This window comes from Pygocentrus nattereri, chromosome 22, assembly GCF_015220715.1.
Source record: "Pygocentrus nattereri isolate fPygNat1 chromosome 22, fPygNat1.pri, whole genome shotgun sequence".
In the NCBI taxonomy this organism is placed as follows: domain Eukaryota; kingdom Metazoa; phylum Chordata; class Actinopteri; order Characiformes; family Serrasalmidae; genus Pygocentrus; species Pygocentrus nattereri.
In genome coordinates this window covers 3,233,881-3,252,007 of record NC_051232.1, presented here as the reverse complement: position 1 = coordinate 3,252,007, position 18,127 = coordinate 3,233,881, and the positions used below count along the sequence as shown (strand labels likewise).

At 35.2% G+C, this 18,127-nt stretch overlaps 1 protein-coding gene across 18 annotated transcripts in view; it reads right to left on the bottom strand.

Annotated features, from left to right (window-relative positions):
• Positions 1–18,127, bottom strand: part of si:ch211-281l24.3 — an 88,805-nt gene that overhangs the window by 69,879 nt on the left and 799 nt on the right. For 9 of the 18 annotated variants that reach the window (XM_037532980.1, XM_037532994.1, XM_037532978.1 and 6 more), the window contains 17 exons: positions 17,824–17,928; positions 14,429–14,531; positions 13,712–13,801; positions 12,487–12,576; positions 11,809–11,898; positions 9,963–10,052; positions 9,285–9,374; positions 8,547–8,630; positions 7,183–7,272; positions 6,893–6,982; positions 6,379–6,465; positions 5,711–6,299; positions 3,856–4,026; positions 3,682–3,739; positions 3,475–3,555; positions 1,263–3,212; positions 1,015–1,171 (listed from right to left, as the gene is read on the bottom strand). In XM_037532980.1, coding sequence (XP_037388877.1) covers positions 1,015–1,171; positions 1,263–3,212; positions 3,475–3,555; positions 3,682–3,739; positions 3,856–4,026; positions 5,711–6,299; positions 6,379–6,465; positions 6,893–6,982; positions 7,183–7,272; positions 8,547–8,630; positions 9,285–9,374; positions 9,963–10,052; positions 11,809–11,898; positions 12,487–12,576; positions 13,712–13,801; positions 14,429–14,531; positions 17,824–17,863 — 3,950 coding nt within the window. In that variant the 5' untranslated portion in view covers positions 17,864–17,928. The remainder of the gene's footprint in view (positions 1–1,014; positions 1,172–1,262; positions 3,213–3,474; positions 3,556–3,681; positions 3,740–3,855; positions 4,027–5,710; positions 6,300–6,378; positions 6,466–6,892; positions 6,983–7,182; positions 7,273–8,546; positions 8,631–9,284; positions 9,375–9,962; positions 10,053–11,808; positions 11,899–12,486; positions 12,577–13,711; positions 13,802–14,428; positions 14,532–17,823; positions 17,929–18,127) is intronic. The other 9 variants (XM_037532984.1, XM_037532983.1, XM_037532987.1 and 6 more) reach the window with 7 other exon arrangements.

The following is an 18,127-nucleotide window of genomic DNA, read 5'->3' as shown; positions in this document are numbered from 1 at the left end:
CCTTCTGTGATGTAGCTTTTAGAGGCTTTAACTCTTCAGATGTCTGGTCCTTATCACTACCACTGTGAACTGAATTTCTCTAGAATTAAGCATTTCACATCAAACCACTCAGATTTTTTATAATCAGTTAATTATATAGAAATTTAGAAAAACGGTAGAAATTCCCTCTAACTTTTGCTGATCCCAGTAAACCTGTTGGGTGAGTTTGCTGGGAAGTGGACATTAGGATTAAATCGAATGAAACAGCCCAACAGTTCAAAAGTACTGAGACATAAATGATACACTGAAACACAAAATGTCAAACTATACCCACTACATAAGTTATAGAAATTTCTTTGATTTAGGGCCTGGCAATGTTTTGATATTTACAAAATTGTAACAATAATTTTTTAGGTGACACAAAATTACCCATCATGAAAATTGCAGTGGTCTTAAAGCACCCCCTTATGTACATTTTAAGTGTATATATGTCCATGCAGTTAAGCTTCCCAAAGACAGTTGTGCAGCAGTCATGTGAGCCCTCTTTTTGTTGTATGAATGTGTTAAATATACTAATAGAAAGACTGTGAAAGTAAATATTTAGTACCTAAAAACCCTAATTCACCACCTCATACAGGTTTTGATTATTTACTTCAAATCTTGATTCATATAATCAAAAAATAACTTTTTTATGCAATACAAAAACGGTGCATAAATATCAAGAAATATATAATAGAAACATAAAGCCCAGTTTTACTTCACTTTGCTTATTTCACTTTGACCACTAATGGTTGCTGTCAAAAGTCAGCTTTCTTCAAATGAGATGACATAAAACAAACCATGTGTGATTGACATCTCTGTTAGACAGGTAAAAACTTAAGCAGAACTTTCTAACAAACACAGCACACAGGTCAACTCCCAGTGTGTGGAACAGGGCAGCGAACAACCTGCCTCATTCACCACCGCATGGCTGTCAGCTAATAACTCAGCAATACACACTAATCTCTACTGTATTCAAGAAACCTTCACACTCACCTCAGCTGGGAGATGTAAGGCAGACACTGAAGGAAACTCCTCACTTCACTCTCTTCATCTGACCAGCCTCTCAGCTCTACTGGTTTCTTCTCTGTTTGGAGTTTCAGCACTTCTAGGAAGAGGGAGGTCTTTCTTTCTGAGAGGTCTATGTACCACACTGCAAAATTTGGAAGACAAGTTACACAACAAAAAAGGAAAATTATCAATACACAACGATACTATTACAGAATGTATGAAATGGCTCTCACCATCTAAAGAGACCTCTGATTGCTCACTAGGTTTGCTGTTGTCACCACCTCTATACACAGCAGAGACTCTGACTCTGTAGCAGGTGCTGTAAGGGAGAGTTACAGTGCATTCACACTCAGGACCCTCTGTTAGAATTAACTGCCAGCCCTGCAGACCAGCCTCCATATACTCAACCATGTAGTGGAGCACAGGTGAGTCTTCATCAGCCTCAGCTCTCAGCCAGGAAACAGTGAGAGAGTCCTTATTCTGTTTGTGCACTTTAGGCCGTCCAGGTCTGGCTCTAGGAAGAGTCTGGAACTCTGTTATTCTGCTGTAGTCACTCATGCTGTTAGTGTCCATTACTGCATATCTCAGCTGATACTGTGTCTCTGGTGTTAAACCCCTAATAACAACACTCTCTCCAGTATTATAGACGTCAATGTCACTCCATTTCAAATAAAAGCGACTCCCTCCTCTGCAGCTCACAGTTCTGTACTCCATTCTGTACCAGTGAACTACACTGAATGTTTGCAGCCTCATAGCAACAGATGTCTGTTTGGTGATGATTTTTTCTGGGAGATCTGGCTTTAGCTCAAGGTTTACTTTGAGCTTCACAATGTTACCAAACTGGTAGAGACAGACAGAGGGCTCAGGAAAGTGTGGCTGAGGTTCAGATGTAGCAATGAACTTGGTATGCTCTGCATCTTCATTCGTCTTCTTGTTGGACAGGAATAAATGAAGGTGACTGTGGATTTTCTGACTGATATCAGGAAGCCTGAAAGCCTGGGTCTCTTCTCTGTTCATCATGTTCTGTTTCAGAGCTGAAAGAAATGGATCTTCACCCTCCAGTGATGTGAGAGTGAAACACAGCACTCTGTCTGCTTGTGAATCTTCTATGAGACGCTTCAAGTCATCTTGTGATTTTACAATGGTGACGTTAGCAGCTCTACATTCATTCAAAGCGACAACTTGTACATCTTTGTTCAGAAGCCAGTTATGCATGTTCTGTGGACTGAATGGTGATTGCATGTTTTTCTTCAGAAGGTCTTGCAAAATCTGCTCTCCTTTCTCTCCTTTCTCTCGGATGGTTTTAATGCAGGAGGCCAGCCTTTTCTGAAAGTCAGACTGGTACTTCCGCATAAGAGAAGAAAATTCTGAAAGAGCATCCTTTAAGTGTGGATACCATGAATTCACACCAAGATTAGAGTAAATTGACATCATATCCAGACAAATGTTGATGTTCCTTTCTAGGTGCTCCAGAACATCAACTGCATTGTCTAGTATGTCTACCTTGATGCTGCCAACAACATGAGGAGATGTCTGTACCAGCTTCTTCAGAGGGTAGAGCCACACTTTCAGAGGGACTGCTCTCTCATCTTGAGGTTCTAACAGCTTTTGGAGTGACCTAAATCGTTTAACTGCAGTGTCAAAATCCTCCAGCCTATTGAAATCCTCTCCATCAGTGTAGAGAGCAAGTTCAAAGAAACAATTTGCTTTTTCAAGACTCAAGAGTAATTCACCTGCACTCTGGGAAAGAAAATTTTTCTTGACTTTATCTTTTAGTTTCAGACTTCCCTCACTGCTTTCATTCTTGTCATCAAACACTAAGAATGCTTGGGCTCCATACAGAACAGCTACAACCACATGTGTCGCTGAATTCTGACTGGTCATGGAGAGAGGATCTCCACCGCGCAGCAGTCTGTGACTGAGCATGTCCAGCCTGGTGGAGGTTCTGTAGTGCAGAGTGACTCTGTCCTGCAGCTGGGATTGAGTGGGGTGCTTCAGATAAGCAGCAGCTCCAGCCACCTCCACCAGTCCTGATACAACACTAGCTCTCAGAGAAGCGGTCAGATCCAGAGCTTTGAGTCTCTCCTGCAAAGATTTTCCCTCTACAATCCTTACATCCGTGTGAGGTCGATGCAGAGACAGTCTCATAGAGGACAGAGTGTTGACATCCCACAGAAAGGCATCTAAAAACATAAAACAGAATAGTATCATCCAGTATCACTGTCTGTGAACTGAAAAAAATAGATAAACACTATCCATCCATTAATGCATTGTGAGGCACAGAGCTGAAATTGGTGAGTCAACTGCACCAAGTTTAAAATGTTCAATTATAACTGATATGCAATGATTATAATTAACTATATTAAAGTGTAGTAAAATATAGGCTCAGTTTTTCCTTAAATAAAATACACTACAGGATTCCAGTAAGTGGGAACACAAGCCTACCTGAGTTGAAAGAATCACTGCGACAGTCATACAACATCCCAAGCTCCAATATGCGACCAAGTGCAGACACTTCAACAAAGTCTGAGGTGAAATTAAAAAATTATGCTGTTACTGTTTAATTATGGTTAGTGTTCATAGACTGACATTTAAACATTTTGTACAAGTTTTGATGAAAAACTGGATTAAAATGACAGCATCAGAACCCACCATCAGCCTGCTCAAGTCGTCTGCATTCCGTCAAGTAATCCAGCTCGCTCTCAGCTTTCTGCAGTGTTTTAAGCAAAAAAGTGCTTTTGTTTATATAACAGTGAGATAAGTGAATTTTCCTATTGTTTTATTTAACAGAATCACTGTACTGGAGGTTTGGGCTTGTACACTGACCTTAGCTCTCACTGTAAGCTCTATGTTGTCTTTTAGGAGTTGCTTCATCTGTTGCTCCATCTCATTTTCTCTTAAAGAATTAAAAGGAATTGAAAGAGGCTCATCTTTACACTCCCCCATTTTATAGACTTGAGTCTGGCTGACATTGATGACCACTGGATTTTCTGATATCTGCCAAAAAATACTGCCAATAATTAGTGACTTTTTTAATGACTGCAGCTTTGCCAGGAGTTAAACTTGTGATCTTCTTACAATGCTCCATGTAACAGCCTTATTAGTAGGATTGCAGTTAACAATGATTTCCAAAATAAATAAATTTATTATGGCTTTGATTATCAGAAAAGGTGTAGCTGGTGATTTGTCAATAACTAAATGTTATGTCATATACATTGTTTCTTTCAACAAAGCATTCATTCTCATTGTACACAATGTTCTTTCAAACATAAAACACCCAGTTCTAAAACACATATATTTAAATTACACATACAAAAAAAAAAAACACTTTTCAAAAATATCAATATATGTATGGAGGAGGAAGTCTGTATGCATTAGCGTACAAACAAATCTGACAATAATTTAATTTAGCTGTGCATATTAGACAAAAAGATCTTCCTTCCATGCATAGCTCTGTATTGTAGTCTCTGCTATCTGTATTTTTCTCTCATCAAGCCAAGATCTGATAAGATTTGATGGTGCAGCCTGAAAAAATAGTCACTTGTTTAATAATGCAGTAAATAAATGGCATCAAATGTCCTTCAGACCTAAGGTTTGTTGATAATCACTCATGTAAGGTAACTAGTTATGTTTAGGGTCACCAAAGGACCCTTTTTATATTTTTTTATTTTCTATCTTCTTCCCTCGCTAATACCTCCTCTTCAACAAATCCACCCACATTAACCTGCAATATCTGAAAAAAATCTCTCTGCTTTTTTATGACCTAAATATTTTTGAATAATAATAAGTGTTTTCAAATGTTCTGCTGTGTCTGCAACTGTCACTTTTTGAAGCTAATCTAAAGTCATCATTGTTCACACCTTACCATGACTACAAGACTTGATCCCGTCCTAGTAAGTTAAATGAGTCCAATTTGTTAAATGATGTTATCATGTAGAAATTAATATGTATATTTGTGTAATTTTCCACTTCAAATTATACTTTAAGTCATGCTGCAGACAATTTACTTTAAATCACCCTCAAGTACTGCCATTTGTTTTGTTTAAACTGGAAACACAGTTCAAAACCGGTGGAGGTGGAATCCAGAAATGTGAAAGGAGCCTACTGTTTAAGTATAACAAAGCCATACAGGAACAGGTAAATCTGACCACAGAATGCCATCATGGTTAAAATAACAAAAAGATAATGAGGATAACGGTCTAACACAGAAAAATTGTGTTATTAAAAGAATTGTTGAAAAATAAGAAGCAATTAATAGAAACTAACACTGCATAGAATTCTGGGTAGCCCACCCCGCCAGTCATATATTTATACTATTTTAGACTTTGAGTTTCTACAGTTTATCTGAGTTAAATGTGACAGTTGAGACTCTTACAGAAAAAATCTGTGCAAACTCACAGTTAACAATTGGTCAGTAGAGCTAAAACTGTTGGAGTATAAATTAGAATCTAGGACATAAACAAAAACAGTTATACAAGCCTGTAATGTTGGTTATCGGAATTTGAATCTTCTTAAAATCTGTATCTGTATCATATTTTTATAATATAATCGTAGTAGACTATGTTCATCAACGCAACCCTGATAGAGGCATGTGTGCCAAACACACAGGTTACAAACAGCGTGGAATTCTCCAGTCATCAAGTGTTGCTGGTTTTACTTCTTTCTATGTTCAACAACCCACCTGAACAGGAGACTCTTCACTTTTGGCCAGGACAGTATGGTGCTCTTTATGCTCCTCCATTGTGCACAGAAGACATATGAAGGTCTGGTCAGTTTTGCAGAAGACCTCCAGAGCTCTCTGGTGCAGCTTGCAGAGTCTCTGTTCCAGCTCTCCAGTCACCTCCACCAGCATGTGTCTCTGCAGAGCTGCTACTGTGTAGTGCTGCTTAACGTGGGTTTGACAGTAAGACGCAGGACAGGTCAGACAGGACTTCACTGCTCTGAGCTTCCTCCCAGTGCAGAAATCACAGGCCACATCTCCAGGTCCAGCGTAGCAGTGAGCAGGAAGAGCAGGACTGAACCCGGCCTGCTGCAGCTTCTGCACCACTTTAGCCAGAGCTGAGTTTGGATCCAGAGCAGGACGGGTTCTAAAGCTCTTCCTACACTGAGGACAGCAGTAGCTGTTTTCTAAGGTTGGTTTGGTCCAGTAGGTCTGGATGCAGGTCTTACAGTAACTGTGTCCACAGGGGATGGAGACTGGATCCTTCAGCACGTCCGTACACACTGGACACCTGAAGTGGTCCTCTGTTAGCAGACTGGCTGACAACTCACTGTGTTTCATACAACGATAATGATGAGTCAACACAACTTAAAAAACTAAATAAAATTTGATGCATGTCATGTCGGTACCTGATGTCTGGAGAGCAGGCTTCATCTCTTAATCTGGTGTGTTGGTTCAAGGACAGAAGAGGGGATGGTATGTTCTCTGGCTCGATCCTGGGGATAAATATAAAACTGGTTAGCAGTATCATATCCGGTATGATGTAATGTTAATAACTAACACATTTTTTCCTTGTTTAAACATAATTTACTGAAAATGCTTCATAGAAATGCAGGTAGGAGCTGGTGATGGCCTTTCCTGTTTTAACCTTTACAACAAAAATATTGTCTTATTAAAACAATTTACTGTTAAGCAGGTGTTAAATTACAGAATTATATGAGGTTAATGCATATTTAAAAGTTTCTCTAGATAAGTACACCCCACCTTAGAGTAAATAAGAAAGACAATATGAGATGATATGAATGTTGTTAAATTATGTTCATCTTAGAATAAAGAAGTTAGGTTTCCAATTAGTTTTTCACTTAGAAATGTGTCCATTTTGGGGAAAAAAAAGAAGTTTGCATACAACAAATGTACACACACCCTTGCTTGAACATAATTGGTCGGTCCATTGAATGGTCAGATTTGAAAGATGCACATGTTGGAGCTGGAGATGCTATTTCTGGCTTCATTCTGTGGGAAAAAGCGAAAAGCTTTAAAATACAACGCAGAACAAATACAACGGTAAGAAATGTTTTGAAAGAAAAATATATAATAATTTCTCATTATTAGTATTTTATAATCATTCTGGTTTCAAATAGACATCATGCATTAAAGAAGCTGTCTGAAATTGTCTGAAACCGCATATGTAAGTCTAGAAGGTATAAACACACCCATGTTTGAACATAATGGGCCGATCCATTGAACGATCAGATGCATCTGATGCACATGTTGGAACTGAAGATGCAGATCTCAGCTTCATCCTGTGCGAAACAGCAAACAGTTAGTATATGTTACTGTCTAGGACATATGCAAAAAAACTATACATTCATGATAAAACTTGAAATGATTCAGTGCTGAGCATATATATATAGATTTTTCAGAATTACATGAAATAAATGCATCTCAAAAGGTCTGTCTCTAGGCTGTGGCTAGAGGATAAGGAAAAGCACACACTTCACCTAGACAGTGAGTCTGTTTATATTTAAATAAAGGGGCTGAGTTTCCAATTACTGGAAACTTGCCCATGTGTCTATATTCAAATAAATAATAGCTTGTGTAGTGACAAGTGTAAACACACTCATGTTTGAACATAATAGGCCGACACCTGTTATGAATATTCAATGGTCAGATGCATCAGATGTACATGCTGGAGATGCTGATCTTGGCTTCATTCTTTGTGAAAAATCAAAATGTTGATTAAAACCTTTTCACACTCTTTAGTGAACCCCAAGTCAATGGATTTGGCTAAATAAAAACACTTGATCTGCTAATGTATTTGACAGATCCACTGGCTTATTCCTCTGAATTAATGAGGTAACTTAAAGTCTCTGGATTTATGGAATGGGACCAACTCACTTTAAGATATAAGGAGAGGCAGGAAACCAAAAATAAAATATAAAACACTTCAACTGAGAAAAGAAAATGGTTGAATGGCATTACTACGCTCACATAAGATGACTGACGTGTAGGTGCAATCCTCTTTACAAAGCTTGACATAGACATAGAAATTATGTTAGCAGAGATACTGTATCTCAATCAATAAAATTGAACAATCAATAAAAATCAATAAAATCAACAAAATAAGTATTCGCAAACACTTTAAAAAAGTTTCTAACTTGCATAAAGGATTTAAAAATGTACATGCTGACTCTGCCTTATGCATTAAGGACAAATGGGAACATAAGTGTGGCATTAAGACTAGGAACACCGTGATGCTACTGGTATAAAAAAATAAAAAATCAGGTGATGCAGTTACGCATGGTAATAAAAAGAGCATCCAAGAAAGGTCCTTTATGTCCTTTATGAGCAAGGATGGGTCGAAGCTTGCAACTTTGTCAAAAATATATTTGTAAATTATCAAACATTCCTCAGTCAAGGACCGCAAAGGTTTTAGGTATTTCACCCTCAGTGCATAATATCATCAAAAGATTCAGAGAATCCATAATAATGGAGTGCATAAAGGAAAGGGCAGAAAACCACAAATGAATTCTCTTCAACCCCTCAGATGAGCTCGTGTAATAAAAACTGTAATCACCTGTGATTGAACATGATAGGGCGGTCCATTGAATGGCCAGATGCATCAGATGCACATGCTGGAGATGCTGATCTTGGCTTCATTCTTTGTGAAAAATCTAAATGTTGATTAAAACCAGACCTAAAACCCTTTCACACTCTTTAGTGAACCCCCAAGTCAATGGATTTATCCAAATAAAAACACTTGATCTGCTAATGTATTTGACAGATCCACTGGCTTATTCCTCTGAATTAATGAGGTCACTTAAAGTCTCTGGATCTTTTACAGATTTCAAAACGTGTGCTTAAAATACAGGTTATCACATATAATAACAACCCATCACAGAAGATTATGAAAAAAATATAACTTAGATTGGCAATCAAAGTCAATGAAATAGTTAGGAATTAATCAGCCTACAAATATTAAAGATGTAACATGCTAATATTTAAGCTGATATAATGACATGGAATATGATTTTATTTGACATGGCATCCAGAACAGAATCAATACAACAAAGCATAACACCATGACTCCTTTATCTTTTCCTGACAATGTCAGTAAAATGACCTAAAATGATTTATGGAATGAGATCAACTCACTTTAAAATATAAGGAGAGGCAGGAAACCAAAAATAAAATATAAAACACTTCAACTGATCACGCAACCGATAATCTCTGTGCATAAAGGAAAGGGCAGAAAACCACAAATGAATTCTCTTTGACCCCTCAGATGAGCTCGTGTAATAAAAACTGTAATCACCTGTGATTGAACATGATAGGGTGGTCCATTGAATGGTCAGATTCGGCAGATGCACATGTTGGAGCTGGAGATGCTGTTTCTGCTTTCAGTCTGTGTGAAAAAGCAAAATGTTTTAAAAATAGAACAGAAAACAAAATATTACAACCTGAGAAATTAACTTAAAGAAAAATCTCAATATTGCTATTTTTTGTCTTGCATCAGGATAAGGACATGTTTTTTATGTCCTTTTTACATATTTATATACTTTCCAATAAACATTTCAACAAAAATCTAAATAAAAATAAATACATTTTAAAAATAAAACCTAACTGATGAAACTAATAGTTAGAGAGTCTTATTGTCTGAGAAATATGTAGAAGGAATAACTCCATGATGGAACTTAGTCAGGAGTTCTCTTTCTTCAGTCTTTTTGATGAATACATTTTCTTATTAGACATTATTTTAGTGCTGAGCTTGTCTGTAAAATAGAGAATTATATAAAGTACATGCATATCAAAAGGTCTGTGTCTGGTTTTATGGCTGTAAGTATAAGCACACACCAAGGGAATGAGTATATAACAAACTGAAACAATACACATTATGTTTATTTCTCATTATATTAAAATAAAGGAATTGAGTTTTTATTTTTGGATATGTGTTCACATCAACATTAGCTTGTGTAGTAAAAAATGTAACTACCTGTGTTTGAACATGATAGGATGGTCCATTGAATGGTCAGATGCAGCAGATGCACATGTTGGAGCTGGAGATGCTGTCTCTAGCTTCCTTCTGAGCGAAAAAAAAAAAAAAAAAGGTTAAAAAACACAACACAGAACAAAAACTAAATATTACAGCCTGAGAAATGCATATAAAAAAAATCAATATTGGTATTCTGTGTCTAAAAAAACACATCAGCATAAGGACATGTTTACTACACATTTTGTCCTCGTTTTTCTTTTTTTCTCTTTGATTTTTTTGATTATGTAATGATGTAAAGATGTAAGTAAACATTCTACCATTCTTAATAACAATATAAGCAATATAAACAATAAAGAACCACTTTCATTTAAGTAGATGATGTTAACGGTAAAGGATATGTCCGTTCCAATAAACATTTAAATAAAAATAGAAATAAAAATAAATAAATCAATAAAAACAAAACCTAGCCTGATGAAACTACTAGTTAGTACTAAACTACTAGTATTAAGAAAAATCTTAATATTGGTATTTTGTGTCTTAAAAAATGCATCAGGATAAGGATGTTTATTTTTTAATGTCCTTTTAATGTTTTTATGTCCTTTTTACATATTTATATACTTTCCAATAAACATCTAAACAAAAATATAAATAAAAATAAATACATTTTAAAAGTAAAACCTAACTGATGAAACTAATAGTTAGAGAATCTTATTCTCTGAGAAATATGCATAAGGAATAATTCCATGATAGAACATAGCAAGGACTTCTTTTTCACCAAACTTTTTGATGAATATGTTTTCTTATTAGACATTATTTTAGTTCTGAGCTTGTTTAAAGAAAAACAGAATTAGATAAGATGATCATTTACAGTATTACATAAAACAAGCACACACTCTACGTAGCAAATGAGTGTGTAAAACACTGAAACAATACATGTTTATATTTAAAGGGACTGAGTTTTTATTTTACATGCTAAATTGCCTCTAGGTGTGAATGTGTGTGTGAATGTGTATGTCTGTCTGTCTGTCTGCACTGCGAGAGGCTGGCAACCTGTCCAGGGTGTATCCTGCCTTCTTCCCAATGACAGCCAATGACACTCATGTTTGAACATAATAGGCCGACACCTGTTATGAATATTGAATGGCCAGATGCATCAGATGCACATGCTGGAGATGCTGATCTTGGCTTCATTCTTTGTGAAAAATCTAAATGTTGATTAAAACCAGACCTAAAACCCTTTCACACTCTTTAGTGAACCCCCAAGTCAATGGATTTGGCAAAATAAAAACACTTGATCTGCTAATGTATTTGACAGATCCACTGGCTTATTCCTCTGAATTAATGAGGTCACTTAAAGTCTCTGGATCTTTTACAGATTTCAAAACGTGTGCTTAAAATACAGGTTATCACATATAATAACAACCCATCACAGAAGATTATGAAAAAAATATAACTTAGATTGGCAATCAAAGTCAATGAAATAGTTAGGAATTAATCAGCCTACAAATATTAAAGATGTAACATGCTAATATTTAAGCTGATATAATGACATGGAATATGATTTTATTTGACATGGCATCCAGAACAGAATCAATAAAACAAAGCATAACACCATGACTCCTTTATCTTTTCCTGACAATGTCAGTAAAATGACCTAAAATGATTTATGGAATGAGATCAACTCACTTTAAAATATAAGGAGAGGCAGGAAACCAAAAATAAAATATAAAACACTTCAACTGATCACGCAACCGATAATCTCTGTGCATAAAGGAAAGGGCAGAAAACCACAAATGAATTCTCTTTGACCCCTCAGATGAGCTCGTGTAATAAAAACTGTAATCACCTGTGATTGAACATGATAGGGTGGTCCATTGAATGGTCAGATTCGGCAGATGCACATGTTGGAGCTGGAGATGCTGTTTCTGCTTTCAGTCTGTGTGAAAAAGCAAAATGTTTTAAAAATAGAACAGAAAACAAAATATTACAGCCTGAGAAATTAACTTAAAGAAAAATCTCAATATTGCTATTTTTTGTCTTGCATCAGGATAAGGACATGTTTTTTATGTCCTTTTTACATATTTATATACTTTCCAATAAACATTTCAACAAAAATCTAAATAAAAATAAATACATTTTAAAAATAAAACCTAACTGATGAAACTAATAGTTAGAGAGTCTTATTGTCTGAGAAATATGTAGAAGGAATAACTCCATGATGGAACTTAGTCAGGAGTTCTCTTTCTTCAGTCTTTTTGATGAATACATTTTCTTATTAGACATTATTTTAGTGCTGAGCTTGTCTGTAAAATAGAGAATTATATAAAGTACATGCATATCAAAAGGTCTGTGTCTGGTTTTATGGCTGTAAGTATAAGCACACACCAAGGGAATGAGTATATAACAAACTGAAACAATACACATTATGTTTATTTCTCATTATATTAAAATAAAGGAATTGAGTTTTTATTTTTGGATATGTGTTCACATCAACATTAGCTTGTGTAGTAAAAAATGTAACTACCTGTGTTTGAACATGATAGGATGGTCCATTGAATGGTCAGATGCAGCAGATGCACATGTTGGAGCTGGAGATGCTGTCTCTAGCTTCCTTCTGAGCGAAAAAAAAAAAAAAAGGTTAAAAAACACAACACAGAACAAAAACTAAATATTACAGCCTGAGAAATGCATATAAAAAAAATCAATATTGGTATTCTGTGTCTAAAAAAACACATCAGCAGCATGTTTTCTACACATTTTGTCCTCGTTTTTCTTTTTTTCTCTTAGATTTTTTTGATTATGTAATGATGTAAAGATGTAAGTAAACATTCTACCATTCTTAATAACAATATAAGCAATATAAACAATAAAGAACCACTTTCATTTAAGTAGATGATGTTAACGGTAAAGGATATGTCCGTTCCAATAAACATTTAAATAAAAATAGAAATAAAAATAAATAAATCAATAAAAATAAAACCTAGCTGATGAAACTACTAGTTAGTACTAAACTACTAGTATTAAGATAAATCTTAATACTGGTATTTTGTGTCTTAAAAATGCATCAGGATAAGGATGTTTATTTTTAATGTCCTTTTAATGATTTTTATGTCCTTTTTACATATTTATATACTTTCCAATAAACATTTAAACAAAAATATAAATAAAAATAAATACATTTTAAAAGTAAAACCTAACTGATGAAACTAATAGTTAGAGAATCTTATTCTCTGAGAAATATGCATAAGGAATAATTCCATGATAGAACATAGCAAGGACTTCTTTTTCATCAAACTTTTTGATGAATATGTTTTCTTATTAGACATTATTTTAGTTCTGAGCTTGTTTAAAGAAAAACAGAATTAGATAAGATGATCATTTACAGTATTACATAAAACAAGCACACACTCTACGTAGCAAATGAGTGTGTAAAACACTGAAACAATACATGTTTATATTTAAAGGGACTGAGTTTTTATTTTACATGCTAAATTGCCTCTAGGTGTGAATGTGTGTGTGAATGTGTATGTCTGTCTGTCTGTCTGCACTGCGAGAGGCTGGCGACCTGTCCAGGGTGTATCCTGCCTTCTTCCCAATGACAGCTGGGATATGCTCCAGCACCCCACCACGACCCAGGAGGATAAGCGGCTTAGATGATGTGTGCGTGTGTGTGAGAGTTTTTATTTTTGGATATGTGTCCAACATTAGCATGTGCATCATTAGCTTGTGTAGTAAAAAAATGTAATCACCTCTGTTTGAACATGATAGGGCGGTCCATTGAATGGTCAGATTCAGCTGATGTGCATGTTGGAGCTGGAGATGCTGTTTCTAGCTCGGTTCTGAGCACAATGACACAATGAAAAACTATTACAGCCTGAGAAATGTATATAAATAAAAACCTTAATATTGGTATTTTGTATTTAAAATAGACACCATAGCCAATCTATGAAACTAATAGTAACATGTTACAGTCTAAGAAATATGCCAGAAATAAGCTGTTTAAAAAAAACAGACAATAAATACAGTGACAAAATATTACAGTCTGAGAAATGTATATACATATATAAATAAAGACAAACTTTAAAATGTCTCAATACTGGTATTCTGGTCCAAAATATACACCATACATTAAAGTCAAAGTTTGGTGAAAAAACTATACGTAATAGTATGTTACATAGCAAAAAAACACATAAGCAGTCTATCTGAGATTACTTAACAACTAAATATGTTTTAAGGCAAGTGTGTGATGATGTAGGCATGAAGTTTGCATGATGCTAAAGAGCAGTCATAAGTCATAATTACTTGTTAGCTACATTACATAAAACAAATGCATATCAAAAGGTCTTTTTCTACCAGGTAGCACCCAGGAAGTCTGTTTGAATTAAAATAGTGGGGTTAAGTTTGCATTTATTGAAGACTTGTCCATGTGTCTATATTAGCTTGTGTAGTGAAAAATGTAAACACACCCATGTTTGAACATAATAGGCCGATCCATTGAATGGCCAGATGCATCCGATGCACATGTTGGAGCTGGAGATGCAGATGCTAGCTTCATTCTGTATGAAAAATCTAAATATTTGGAAAATGCAACTCAGAACCAAATACAACAGCAAAATATCATGATCTCTCAATATTAGTAATCTGCAATACTTCTGATCTGACATGAACACCATGTGTTTAAGCTATAATTAAGCTATAGATTTTCAGTTCATCAGCCAATGTTAAACCATCAATCTAAAAACAAATGCTAAACATTAAACAGTGCTAATGAGAGTACAGTGGCCTAACAGCTCAGCACACCACAAAACAGGGTAGATTCTGTCTTTCAACCACTCCAAAGCCATTAACTCAAGCTCACTGGGTCAGATTTGAGACACTATCCTAAACTTTCAAATATTTGATAAAAGTTGATAAATCTGATAATTAAATTATTTAAAAATTAGATTAACTGGGACGTTTTCCTGGTTTTATGGAAGCATGCACTTCTGTGCATTCAGAAGAAAACAATCTGTTTATGAAGCTAAACGCTAGCAAGTCACCAGTAGCATATAGTAGCAGCACACCTAAATGGAGCAAGATAATCTGCATGCATCTTACACAAAAAACGTGAGTTATGATTAGCTTTTTTTCATGAAAGTCAAATCTTTTGTCAAAGACACGTCTCAGAAGCCACAGATTGAGCTGCCAAGACTCTTTAACTGTGTGTATTAAAGTTCTAATTTGAGGTGACAATGAGGTTTGATTGCTTAATGATTTTCCTACTGCTCTACATTGCTAGCTAGCACGCTCTCTACTGCATTTATTTCCAAGAATAAACATCGGCATGCTCGTTGGTGAGCTGTCTATCTGAATCTACTTTGACTTGTACTTGAACAAAACAGAATAAAGACCAGATTAATATTTATCCTTATCAACTTAATTGTTTTTTGTAAATATACACTCATTCTGAAATTGATGCCTGCAATATGTTCCAAAAACGTTGGGACAGGGGCAATTTAAGACTAGGAACTTGTGAAATGCTCAAAAACATCTTAAACAGGGGATTCAATCATGCTTGGATATAAAAAGAGCATCCAAGAAAGGACAAGTACTTTATAAGCAAAGATGGGTTGAGGCTCACCACATTGCCAAAAATGCATCAGCAAAAAAATCCAATAATTAAAAAATAACATTTCAACAAGGACTGCAAGGATTTTAGGTATTTCACTGTCCTCAATGCAAAATATTATCTAAATACTCAGAGATATATGCAGAACCATCTGCATATAAAGGCTGAACAACTCAAATAATCCCCAGTTCCTTAAACGAGACTGCATTCAAAACTGGCATCACACTGGCTCAGGAATACTTTGGAAAACCACTGTCAATACACACATTGCTGCATCCATAAATATAAGTTACTGTACTGTACACAGCAAAAGTGTCTCCAGACATGATGCCAATTTCTCTGGGATCGAGTTCATCTGAAATGGACTAATGCCCAGTGGAAATGTGTATTGTGGTCTGACAAGTCAACCTTTCAGATGGTTTACGGAAATAATAGATGTCTCTATGCCACAGAAGAAAAGAACTATCCAGATTATTATCATCTTAAGGTTCATAAGCCAAGGTCTATCGTGGTATCAGGGGAATTAGTGGGTAACTTGCACATCTGTGAAAGCACTGAACACATTTTGGATCAACATATTCTGCCTTCTAGGTGCCGTCTTTTTCAGAGACATACGTTGCAACATGACAGTGCCAAGCCACTTTCTGCATGTGTTACAACAATTAGAGAGTCTCCCCTTCCTGCAGAACCCCCTGAAAACGTGTCTTATTAAGCCCAAAAATGACGATGATTGCACAATTATACCTGTACAAAAGAAGAATGACAAAAACTATGCTCTCAAAACTCAAATGGTTTGTGTTTTCAGTCCCCAATGATTATTAAGCTTTGTTAAATGAAAGGGTGATTTAATACAGTAACAACCAAGCTTCAGTCCCAACTTATTTGGAATGTGTTGCAGGCATCAAATTTGGAATTTTGGAAGTTCAACAAAACAAACATTATTTGTCTGTACCTGTTTCAAAAGGTCAAACAATTTACAAATTACTGCTTTCTGCTTTTATTAGCATTTCACATATGTTCAAACATTTTTTTGAATTAAAGTAGTATTAACGCTGTACCAGGCATTATGACTAATGTAGCTATTTTTACACATCCTTGGGCATAAAGCTGGATTTGAGTGGTTTAAAAAGCTTTTTCATGTAGAATGTAAATCATGTTCTCCTTCCCACTCCTTGATTTAACAGTGTGAGCAACCTGGTCAGGCATGGTTGCCAGATTGGCCAGAATCCCTTGGAATGGCATTTTACATACATACTTGATATGATAATTATTGTTCATCAGTGATTTTTTTCACCTTGTCCTGCTGCATGGTCGATTAATAAATAACAATAACAACAGCAATACCAACAATAAATAGCAACAAAAATATTTTTTATTTAATCATTAAAGTGAAACACATTTTAAGCCTTTCTTATTTTTATGTAGTTTTAAAAAATTCAATATATGACAGAAAATTTAAAAATAAAGTAATATTTGATAGATGCAACTGTAGTTCACATCAAGTTAATACCCTGTATGCGTTTCAAAATAGTAAATGCTTAACACAAGACAGAAAGAAAATGACAATTACACGTGTCTCTGTGATTCACCAATGACATGGTCATATCTATATACAGTCATCACACAAATACACCGTGATCTTGTATGAGACAGCTGTAACTGGAACATTCAAAGGTCATTTCTGATAGAAGATTTCAACATTTTTTGAAATTTTGAAATCACCTAATCGAAAAACACTTCAAATCTCAATTAAGATGTACAGCTTCCTATTAAAGTTGTAAAGTTTCCTATTCTAACAATGAAACAAAGTTTTTGTAAAGAAATTTGGTTTGAAATGGGCATCAATAACAATACGTCTTAACATTGCCGAGACACCGATAGCGTTGATGACAACATTTAGGTACGACACTGTATTTTGTAATAGGAATAAACCTTTAGTCAAAACAACACTGCTCCTGATGATATACCACTTTTCAGAGCTTAGTTCCAACACCTGCAGCTTGTCTGTTTCACAGCAACCTAGTTAGGACCAGACAGTGCTGTTCAACCAACAAATAAAATAAAGCCTCACAAATAAATATCATCCTTTCTACCTCTTTTGCAAATTTTCAGGAATTTTATTCACATTGTAGCATTTATGCAATATTTATGTTTGCCTTGTAACTAAAAAGGTTTAAGGAATTAAATTCTAGCATCACATTTTCACAATGCATAACATGATATATGAAGAACAATGTTTTGGAGTTCACTTACTTTTTCCGTTATTAGACTGTAGACAGACATGAAAACTCATGAGCAGTGAAAAAGGTGAAAAACCACCAAGCTCAGAAACCAATCAAGTAGCCAGCCGCATCATTCCTAGGAGAAATTTTTATGTATAAATATACAAAAGGTTCTGGGAAAATGACACTGAAATACAATTGCTGGTTAATTATTTAGTTCATTTAGTTCAACAGATATTGCACTGGTTCTTTTCCTAAGTATTTTGATTTATTTATTAAACAGATTTACTTATTAATCTGGTGTTTACCCCAGCAAGTAGTAATGTACCAATGCT